Genomic DNA, 11,361 nt, shown 5'->3' on the forward strand with positions numbered 1-11,361 from the left:
AACACTAGCTGCGTGACCTTGGGTAAGTCACTTAACCTTTGTCTACCTCGATTTCCTCATCTGTAAAATGGAACTGACAATAGTGCCTACTTCTCAGGGTTGTTGTGAGGATCAAACGACATGGTATTTTTAAAGCACTCTATAAATACTAGCTTTAATAATATCAATATGTAAAGTATATACAAACAAATTTTGAAAGTGCTAACCAAGTATGTGTTGGGGATTGATCACTATAGACTTTCATATTTCTTAGGCAAAGTTTCTTTGTTGTCCTTTAATTTCTACTCTTTTTGGTCCCCCTTTCACTCCACATGGGAACTATAGATTTTGATCTTCCATCTTTCTTTCCCCCTATTTGGCCCCTTTATTTGAACTTACCTGTGGGTTTGTAGCAATCTTCGGAAAGTGGCGACCCTAGGTCTGGAAAAAATGAAATAAAAAAATAAGCAGCTCTATATTCTGCGTCTAGCCAAGGCAATCAGAATTTCACAGTTCAAAGGGATCATTTGATCCAACCCCTTAAATTTATACACAAGGTAAACAAGGCCTAATGAGGTTGAGTGCCCTTGAAACTGCCTATCTCCTCAGGGAGCTTGCTCTATTAATCATTCTCTCTTTCATCTTCAGTCACTCCCACTCTGCTGGCCTTTTCATCACTTCCTAAAAATATGCTCAGGTCTGTCCTAGCCTATAACATTTTTTCCCTGACTATGCTATCTTCTATTTTTCTCCTCTACTTCACTCCTAACCTTCTAGAAAAAGTAATTTCTACTTCTTTCCTTCATTTCCTTTGTTTTCCCAGTCATGTCCAACTCTTCATGACCCCATTTGGGGTTTTCTTGGGAGAGATACTGGCACGATTTGCCATTTCCTTCTCCAGCTCATTTTACAGATCAGGAAACTGAGGTTAACAGGATTAAGTAACATGCCCAGAACCACATAGTTAGTGAATGCCTGAGGCTGGATTTGAACTCATATCCTCCTGGCTTTAGGCCAAGAGCTTTACCCACTGTGCCACCTGGCAGTCTCTTTATTTCCTCACCTTCCATTTATTAGTGAACAAGCATTTATTAAATGCTTGATGACAATGATAGCAACAGCAGCAATAAAAACAGTTGGCATTTATATAAACACTTTAAGGTTTACAAAGAGCTTTCCATTGCATGCTATGTGTCAGTCACTGTGCTAAAACACTAAGGAAATGAAGGAAGGGGAAAAACCAGTCACTGCCCTCAAGGAACTTGCAATGAGGGATGATAGAGAGAACTAGGTACAGATAAGACGTGTGGAGAGTAGAGAAGAAGGTAATCTCGGAGGGAACAGTTAGGGCGACCAGAAAAAGCCTCATGTCGAAGGTGGCCCGTGACTTTAATCTTGAAGGAATCTAGGGATTCTGGGAAGTGGCATTAAGGAGGAAGAGTGTTCCAGATATGAAGCATAAAGAATCATATACAACCTGGCTTCTAATCCCACTGAAAGGTTGAGAAACTGGGAAACTGTTCTTTCAAAGATTATCGATGACTTTTTAATTGTGAAACACCAACACCCTTTCCCCCAGTCCCAATCACCCTCCTGCAACACTGGCTCTGTTGAATTTCCCTTCCTCTTGAAAACCCTTCTGAAAATCCTCCTCTTTTTTTGACGTCTGTCATACTTCTCTTCCTTCTTCTACTTTGTTTTTTAAACCCTTACTTTCTATCTTAGTTATGACTCCAAGACAGAAGGGCAAGGGCTCTACAAATGAGGTTAAATGATTTTCCCAGGGTCACACAACTAAACAGTATCTGGGTCCAAATTTGAACCCAGGTCATCTCGATTCTAGACCTGGCATTCTATTCACTGTGCCATCTGGCTTCCCCTACTTCTACTTTCCTAACTGCTTTTATCAGTTTCATTTTGCTGGGCTATGGTCTTACTGATCTCTTAGTAGTCTATGTTTGTCTTGCAAGGCTCTGTCCTCTCTTTTGATGATCTCTTCCATTCCCATGACTTTAATTATTACTTCGACACAGATGAGTACCAGTTCTATATCTCCAACTACTTGATGGATAAGATGGCGTAGAGGCATTTCAGAGTAAAGAAATCCCAAACTGAATTTGCTTTCTTTCCTTCATCAGCTGGCCCCTCTTCTCAATTTGTGCCTTTCTCATTTTTCTATTTATTTATTTGTTTATTTTTTTAAAATTTTAAACCCTTAACTTCTGTGTATTGACTTATGGGTGGAAGAGTGGTAAGGGTAGGCAATGGGGGTCAAGTGACTTGCCCAGGGTCACACAGCTGGGAAGTGCCTGAGGCTGGATTTGAACCTAGGACCTCCCATATCTAGGCCTGGCTCTCAATCCACTGAGCTACCCAGCTGCCCCAATTTGTGCCTTTCTGTATAGAACACTGCTAAGCTTCCAGAAATCTAGGCTCTAAAGCTGAGATTCTTTCTTTGATTTTTGCCCCCCCCCCCGTTCTATCCTTGCCAAATTCAATTAGTAGCTAAGTTCTATTTATTCTGTCACCACAATGTTTTTCACACAGATCCCTTCTCTCAACACCCTGCTATCATCCTGGTCCATTTCCTTTTACCTGACTTATTATAGCCCTCTAACTCCTTAATTCTAGCCTCCCTCTCCTCTAATACTACTTTTCTGCCAAATAGTTGTTTTTTGGTCATGTCTAACTCTTTGTGACTCCATTTGGGGTATTCTTGGCAAAGATACTGGGCAGTTTGCCATTTTCTTCTCTAGCTCATTTTATAGAAGAGGAAACTGAGGCAAATAGGGTTAAGTGACTTGCCCAGGATCACACAGCTAGTAAGTGTGTCTTAGGCTAGATTTAAACTCATCATAATTCCAAGCCTAGTCCTCTATCTGCTGCACTAACTGCCTCACAACTTCAAATATTATTTTCCTAATGCAAAAGTTAGAGATCATCTCTGAATCATCAATGATTCCCTATTACCTATAGGAGAAGTACAAACTTTTTAGCCTGACATTTAAGGTCCTACACATTTTAACTCCTATTCATGAACTCTACATTCTAGTCGAAATAGATTATGAGATGTTTTGTTGCTTCATGCCTGCCATCTCCTTCCTTTTCTATGTGCAGAGGCCATTCCCTAGGTCTGGAATAAAGTGTCATACCTCTTCTAAAATTCCCCTTTTCCTAAAAGGTGCAGTTCAGGTATTAATTTTGCTACTGATCTCTCCATCTTGAAGTGATCTAATTTCTCAAAACTTCCCAGAGTACTTTGCAGTTCTCTTAAATCCTATGACATTCTCTCTTGAATTATATTCATTCATGGTTATGTCTTAACCCTGTAGTAGACTGTAAGCTCCTTGAGACGAAGGATGGTGTCATTTCTCAACTCTGTATATGTAGTGCCTTGCATATAATAAATCCTTGGTGAAAGTTTGTTGAACTGAATGACGTTGAAGTGACTTGCCCACAGTCACATAGATAGGACAATATTGTGTAGGGATAATAATGTTGGACTTGGTGGCAGAAGACTTAGGTTTGAATACTAGATGGAATAACACTTTACCTCATTTTCTTTATCTGTAAAATGGGGCCTACCTCCCAGTGTTGTTGCAAGGAAAGCACTTTCTATATCAAAAACTGTGCATTTATGCTGATTTCGAGTCCAATGCTCTCCACAGCATCATGATTTCAACATTTAAAGTTGTTATGTTGACTCTATAAAAGCAGAGCTTCTAAAGAAGTTTCATAAGAACCTGAGAATTAGCACAGGCTGGGCTGCTTCCTTTTTGGGGGTCAGTCTCATTCTGGATTGAACCAGAGGCCCCATAGGCCATTAGTCTTGTTCAACAACAAAGAAAAAGACAGATATGTGGAAAGGGCTGATTGGCTGGTAGAGGGTCATAGAGGAGATGAAAATAATAACTCACATTTGTAGAACGCTTTATAGTTGGCAAAGTACTTTCCTTATAATGATGTGAGCATTATTTCCACCATTTTACAGATGAGGAAACTGAGTCTAAGTGCAATGCTTATGGTCACATAAATGAAGTAAATGTCAGAATTAGGACTCAAACCTAGGTCTTCATGTCCACTGTTTTTCACATTGTACAAGGATTTTCTTCCAGTGTCCCAACTAGTGATATGGAAATGAGTTTTGCTATTTACCCTTTTCACTCAGTCATAAGATGTTTGAATCAAGAATCCTTGTCTAGTCATGACTAGTTTCCAGCATGGCATCATCTCAAGGATGGAAGTAGTAAGTTCAATATTCCCTTTCATAACTTTCCGTAACCTTCTCCAACCCCTAGTTTGTCTGAGATCTTACCTGAAATCTTGGAATTGGAAGAGGACCCTTTGTAAGAAGCCACTACAACCATATTGCTGTGCCGAACGGTGCAGTTAATTTGATCCAAATCTTTTTCATATTGGCCAAGCTTGACAGCACTGAATTTCCCATCGGCAGTAGCAACCACTCCTTCTGATATGTCGTTTCCTGGCTGAAGCTGTATTTCCACAGTCTTGGGGTAGAAGTCCTTCACCAGACATGCCACATTGGTCCCATTTTTCATGACAAAGACTGAGGGTGCAGAAGTTTCTTGGAATTCTGAAAAATATAATAAGCCTTCTCTGTAAAGTAATTACCCAGGGCAACATGGTGGGGTACAGTTACTTCAATCCTAAAGATCAATTTTCTATTAATTATTTATTTTTCCCCACCACTGCTATCTATCTGCTGATTCCTGAGCACCTGAGAGAATGGATAGGGAAAGCAAAAAGAGATGCAACTCAGAGCTGCATGTTTAGTTTCTTGCAAAATAAAATGTAATGCATTGGGAATGGAGTAGTGAATGTCAAATCAAGTTGTCTCCTAGCACCTGGCGCTTAATTAGAATGCCTCCGTACACCAGGCACTTGACTAAGTGCTGGAGAAACAAAGGCTAAAAACGAGTTCCTATTCTCAAAACCCACGGTCTAATGGGAGAGACAATATAGAAATAACTGTGTACAAATAAGATATATACAGAATAAATTGGAGATAACCATCAGAGGGAAGACACAAACATTATGGGTGTTCCAGACAGGGTTCTTGTAGAAAGTGAGATTTTAGCTGAGATGTGAAGGAAACAGGGGAAGCTAGGAGATGGAGATGAAGAAGGAGAGTTTTCAGGCACAATGGACAGCCAGTAAAAATGCCCAGAGATGGAGTGAGGGTCTTGACATCAATTTCACTGGATTGTCAAGGAGGTAGAGTTGGGTGTAAGATGACTGGAAAGGCAGGATGAAGAAGTGGAAATCATAGCTAAGATGAGATTTCTGTATAATAGATGCCTTATGTTTATGTGGCACTTGATGGTTACTGAGAGGCAACAGGCTTAATAAAGTTCTGTCTCTGACACATACCGGTTGTGTTATGGTGGGCATACCAAGTTATCTCTCTATGCTCTAGGGAATCTCTTTAAGACTGTAGATTATAGAAAGTATGTCCACCTGCGTTTGTAGAGGGTCTGTACTCACCTGGGAGTTCTCTAAATCAATGAACACACAGGTTTCATACTTATCCTTTTATGGTTACAAGATATTTTAAATACTGCATTTCATTTGATTCTCAAGAATGCCCTATGAGTTAGATAACAATACTAATGAGGTCATTTTATAAAGGCAGGATCTGAATAGGGACATCTAGGAAACTCCCTCCCCAATGCACAGCCCATGCTAGGACCTGGTAGAACACCATCAAGGAATTGCCTGAGACACATAAAGGTTAAATGACTTATTCTGGGTAATAACATTTCTGTAGTGCTTTAAATCTGGCACAGTCTTCTCTCTTGAACCTCACATATCTGTGAGGCAGGTATGCCAGGCATAATTATTTCTATTTTCCAGATGAGAAAACTGAGGCTGCAAGATGTCAAGTGACTTGCCCGTGGTCCTAAGGCTATTAAGTATTAGAGGTGGCATTTGAATCTAGAACTTTGTGACCCAGGTTTAGCATTATCTACTTTGCAAAGGTAGTACAGGTATTATTACATTCTTTTTCTAGAGATAAAAATCAAGGTCAGGAGAAGTTAAATGATTTGTATTCATCACAGAACTGGTAAGTAGCAGATATTGGGATTAGAAACAGGTCTTCTGGAACGTAGACTACTTTTATTTCCATCATTTTGGACTTTCCTTAGAGTTCCATTGTAAGGAATAATGAAAAAAATCCTGGCCCTGAAGTTAGAAGAGTTGGATCCACGTTCTTTTTTTTTTTTTTAACTCTTATTTTCTGTCTTAGTAACAAGTGAGTTTTAAAGTAATAAGTGAGGTTTAAAGACTTGTCCAGAGTCTCACAATTAGGAAGTGTCTGAGACCAGATTTGAACTCAGGTCTGGGCAATCTAGCTGCCCCTGGATCCAAATTCTTGAACTTGAACTTATTACTAACTGTGTAACCCTGGACAAGTCGCATAACCTCTCTGATCTTGATTTTTTTCTTCTGCATATCTCACAGGGTCATTATAGGGAAAATGTTTTACAAACTGTAAAACACTAAGGGAAGGTGTATTGTTATAATTATTGGGCATATTTTGTTTTTTTTGGGGGGGGACCTTTGAGACTAGTTGTCTTTCTTTCTGCTTTTTGTTTACTTCAACTGTATAGACTCTGGGAGAGGACCAAAGTACGGCTGCTTACTTTGTAAAAAATGCCCGTCATAAAATTATGCTTGTAAGGATACTGGAGAAATGCTCTTGGACTTGGAGTCAAGAAGTCTTGAGTTCAAATCCTGATTTGGACACTCACTAGTCATGTGACCCTAGGTGAGACACTTCTACCTCTTTGATCCTCAGTTTCTGCATCTGTAAAATGGGGATAGTAATAGTACCAATTTCACAACACTGCTAGGAGAATAGAATGAGATAATATATATTGAGTCCTTTGCAAATCTCAAAGCACTATATAAATGCCAGCTATTATCATCATCAATGTCATATTTATATGGCTAATGAGGAGATGATTATGTTACTCACAATATCCTGATTCAGCATTGTCATTCCTATTGCCATGGAATACAGGATATAGGAGCCATCCATCATTCTGCTTTTGGCAGGACTCTACCTAATTATCTTCTGGAGTCCTTAGTTGTGCTCTCTGTGGCAGTCGAACAATATCAAAGCCAATTAGCCATGGGATACTGGATAGCATAGATAAAAGCTCTCTGCTGATGGTGCCATTCTGAGCCTGGTCCATGGCCGATAAGTGTGACTGAAAGTTATGGCAACCATGGCTTGGAACCATTGGACTCCTGAGGGGGTAGACAAGTTCAGAGAAAGAAAGGCAACCCATAGCTGAATTAGGGCACTGGATGCCTATTCCCCTGGTGGCCCAGAGTCTCAGCCAAGAAACCTGACAGGCTAGGGAACTATAAAGCCACCCTGACGGAGAGCAGGGGCTAGTTATGTGAATTCTCTTTTGCCTTTGGAGCTACCACCACTTTAAGTGCCAGAAGCCCTTAGGGAAGCTGAACAAGGAGTTCACATTGAGAAAGTCACAAAGGCAGAGCTAAGAAGCGGGGCAAGATGAGGGTGACATTTTGCCCTGTAGTGGCTCTCAAGATAGGAAATTTATCTTTCCAGTTAAATGGGATGGACACCAGAGAAGGGCCAATATAGCTGGCAGCATTTTAAATGCATTTAAATGTCAAGTATAGAATTTCTTCCTTGAGAACCAGCTGTTCAGAATAGTGAGCCAGGGAAGGAGTTCCTACTGGGTGACCCTTGTATCCTGGCCTTAACTATAGTAGGCTCCTCACTCCTCTGTCAGCCTGGTCCTGAGACTTCTCCACTGAAAATTTTAGTGGGAAGATAGGATTATGTTCCTTTATAGTGAGCACAAGAGGGAAGTTCTTAAAAGTCCATCTTGTTGTCATCAGCTCTTTATCATTAAAGGGGAAGGACTCTTCCCCCCCTTTTGTGCTCTCCCAGCACCTGCTTTCAAACACCCTAGTACTACATGGGAAATCCCTCACCTTTCCCTGCTTTAGCTGAGACCAACTGACAACCCCAGTATTAACGGCTGGAAACCACACATGACAAATGACTTTCTGTTTTTCTGCTTTTACTCACCACTCTTTCCCTTCCCTACCCTGTCCTCTTTTCACTCCTTATCAGCAGAGATATTTCGCTTTAGTCTCCCACGTTTTATCTTGGACTGAAATATATTTCTGTTGGTTTTTATGGACCCTCAGTTTCCTCATGTGTAATGAATTTTCTATCCTAGCAGTTTCTTGGTTTGTTCTTAATAACCTGTCTTGACTATGGTCATATCCATGCCAGAGATGTGTAGTGTCCCGATTGAGGAAGATTAGATTAGATGGCTTCTGAGGTCTCTTTCAGATCCAGATTGAGGATCTCATGAGGGAGAAAAGGTAATTGAATTAATAAAGAAAAAAATCCATTCAGATCATACAGCTGCAATGATGCAGATTCCCATATCTGCTTTGGTCAAAGGTTGCTGGAGAACTGAAGGGATTTAGGTTCTTTACATTTTATAGATAAGCTTGATGAGAGCATGCTTGGATTTCTTTTGGGCTGGAGCTATTAAGTAAAGATCTCCTGGGCCCAAAGTAATGGAAAGAGCACATAAGTGGGCATGAAGTGACTGGGGTTTTGGTCTGATCTCTGCTACTGTGACCTTAGGAAATTTATTTCACCTCTGTGGGACACGTTTCCCTCATCGATAAACATGAAGTAGTTGGGACGTATAAGCTTGAACATTCTTTAGTTTTGGGAAGTCAGTGGCAATTCCACTTTACTTGAGCTATGGAATTCTGATCTGAGATTCTTGATCTTAGCTCAGGAGACAAGCCACAGAATCACAGAGTATTGGAAAGGACCCCATAAGCCATCTAGTCCAGCCAGTACCTAAACAAGAATCCCCTTTATATCAAACCCAGCCTTTGCTTGAAGATCTCCCAAGAGAAGGAACTCATCACTTCCCAACATAGCCCATTTCACTATTGGATAAGTCTAAAGGCTAAGATAATTTTTCTATGGCAAGCTTAAATATGACTCTGCATTTTCCACCCATTGATATGAATTTTGACTTTTGGTAGCCAAGCAGAAAAAATGGAATTGCTCTTCTGCATGGCAGCCTTAAAGCATATTAGAAGAGGTTGATATTTTTAACTGTAAACTCAGGAAATGACAGTAAACAATCAAATACTGTCAATATGTTGAATTTGTTTATAGTATGCTGGTTTGCTACAATATTTTGTATTAATTCTGTTTTGATTAGTGTCAGGACTAATCAATTAATAATAATTGAGTCAATCATTGAAATTAATCAAGAATTTTCAACTAAACAGTTGAAAAGTTTTAAAAATCTTTATAATCACTTATATGACATCATGTTGATCACATAAAGGTTTTTTTAATTGGATGAAAATAAAACAAAACCAAAAAGTCTTGAATATATGTATAAACACAACACAAGGGGTTCTTAAGATTTTTGTGACGTACTCTTTTGGCAGTTTGTGGAAACTTACAGTCCCCTTCTCAGAATAATGGTTTTAAATTCATAAATTAAAAGGCACAGGGTTACTGAGGAAAACAATGCCATTTAAATACAATTGTCAAACTATGTTAAAGAAAAAGTTCATGAAGCTCATGCTAAGAAGTCTGATGAAGTTGCTACATTTGGCTTCAATAACAATAGGTAGCATTTCATAGTTTCTACAATTTACAAAGCACTTTCTTCTTAACCTTATAAGGAAAGCAGTGCAAGTTTTATTTATCTCCATTTTATAGATGGGAAAACAGAGGACCAGTTACTTGCTCAGTGTTACATAACTAATAATTATTGTAGCTGGGATTTGAACACATATCTCACTCCACTCCATGCCCAGAGCTCAAAAATAAATTGAAATTTAAAGTTACATAAAAGTCATTTTGGGGTCATAACCTATCTCTGTAAAATTCTACCATGTATCCTACTTATTTTTGTATCTTTTTTTACTCTTCTTTTAAATTATAAACTCTTTGAAGGTAAAGGATTGTGTTATTTTTCACTCATGATATTGCCGACTCTTAACAATGCCTTGCATACAGTGAGTAAAAAATAAATGTTTGGTGAATTGAATTCAATTGAATTGTGTGGAATTGAAATATGCTCTGGCTTTTTTCTTTTGAAATTTCTAATCTCTCCCTACCCCCAACAGAATCACATTTGCTCATTTAAAAATTCAATTTGTTTCTAATTTACAATCCTACTCTTGGCCTTTCCCATTTTTGTGGAAATCAATTGAAGGTTAAGAGTAAGCTGTCAAAGAGGACACTCCAATAGACATTCTCTTTACCTTGAACTTGCTTTATTTGCCTGGCAGCTTAGAAATACTGATCTGCTGTATTACTGATGGTACTGAGTATACAGAGGGTGTTTTCTGTACGACTATGCCTGAAGATTTCAAAGTTACTGGAAAGTATGGATGTAACTTCATCTCAAATACCAAATATATTCCATATGATGTCAAACAGCATTTCCCCAATGGTCTCTAAAGGGTATTTAAAGTTTTTAGTTTTTAGTTTTAAAGTTTTAAAGTTGGATTAGTATGGCCAGTGGGATGGGGACACACATATGGTAAATTTCTGGAGAACTGGCACTAAGGTGAGTGTGTGTGTGTGTGTGTGTGTGTGTGTGTGTGTGTGTGTGTGTGTGTTTTGTCTTGATCTCTGGATAACAGGGTCATACTTTTTCCATTTCCTTTTGTCTGGGCTTTCTGGGTTTCTCTGAAGATTTCTAAAACAACAGAGAGCTGCGTTAGTTACCTACCCTACTGTCTCCTGCTCTATCCTATTTTAAATTTGTAGTTCACCATCTCTTGTAACTTTCCCCAAAGGAATGTGGCCATTGAAGTAAGGAAAATGGTACCACTGAGAGAGATGAAATTAACCTAAGAAATATACAAAAAACTGTAACTCACCAGGCTCTACTGACAGCTCTGTACCATTTCCAAAATACATCGCTCGGGTGTCCCAGGAGCACTCTGCTATACAGCCATGCACATAACGAGCCCACTGCTGACTTAGAGCCCTGGGCAAGAACATCTGTGCCAGTTCCCCAGCCTCAGCCAAGAAACCAGACGAGCTAGGAAACTACAAAACCACCCTCGCTGAGACCAGGGTCTGGTCGAATGAATTCTCTTTTACCTTTGAAGTTATCCCCACTTTAGTGCCAGAGGTCATTAGAGATGCTGAACATGGAGTTCACAGTGAGAGGATCACAAAAGCAGGGCTGAGAAGCAGGATAAGATGAGGGTGACATTTTGCCTTGTAGTGGCCTCTCAAGATAGGAAATTTATATTTTAGTTTGGTGGGATGGATACTAGAGAAGAGCTAATATAGCTGGCAGGTAG

At 39.4% G+C, this 11,361-nt stretch overlaps 1 gene segment (V, D, J or C); it reads right to left on the reverse strand.

Moving 5' to 3' along the window:
• Positions 1-352: 352 nt before the first annotated feature.
• Positions 353-11,053, reverse strand: LOC123256046. The segment is given in 3 exon segments: positions 353-420; positions 4,295-4,573; positions 10,930-11,053. Coding segments are annotated over 3 exon segments (459 nt in total).
• Between the last annotated feature and the right edge of the window lie 308 nt (positions 11,054-11,361).

The sequence above is a fragment of the Gracilinanus agilis genome, unplaced genomic scaffold, assembly GCF_016433145.1.
Source record: "Gracilinanus agilis isolate LMUSP501 unplaced genomic scaffold, AgileGrace unplaced_scaffold55649, whole genome shotgun sequence".
In the NCBI taxonomy this organism is placed as follows: Eukaryota; Metazoa; Chordata; class Mammalia; order Didelphimorphia; family Didelphidae; genus Gracilinanus; species Gracilinanus agilis.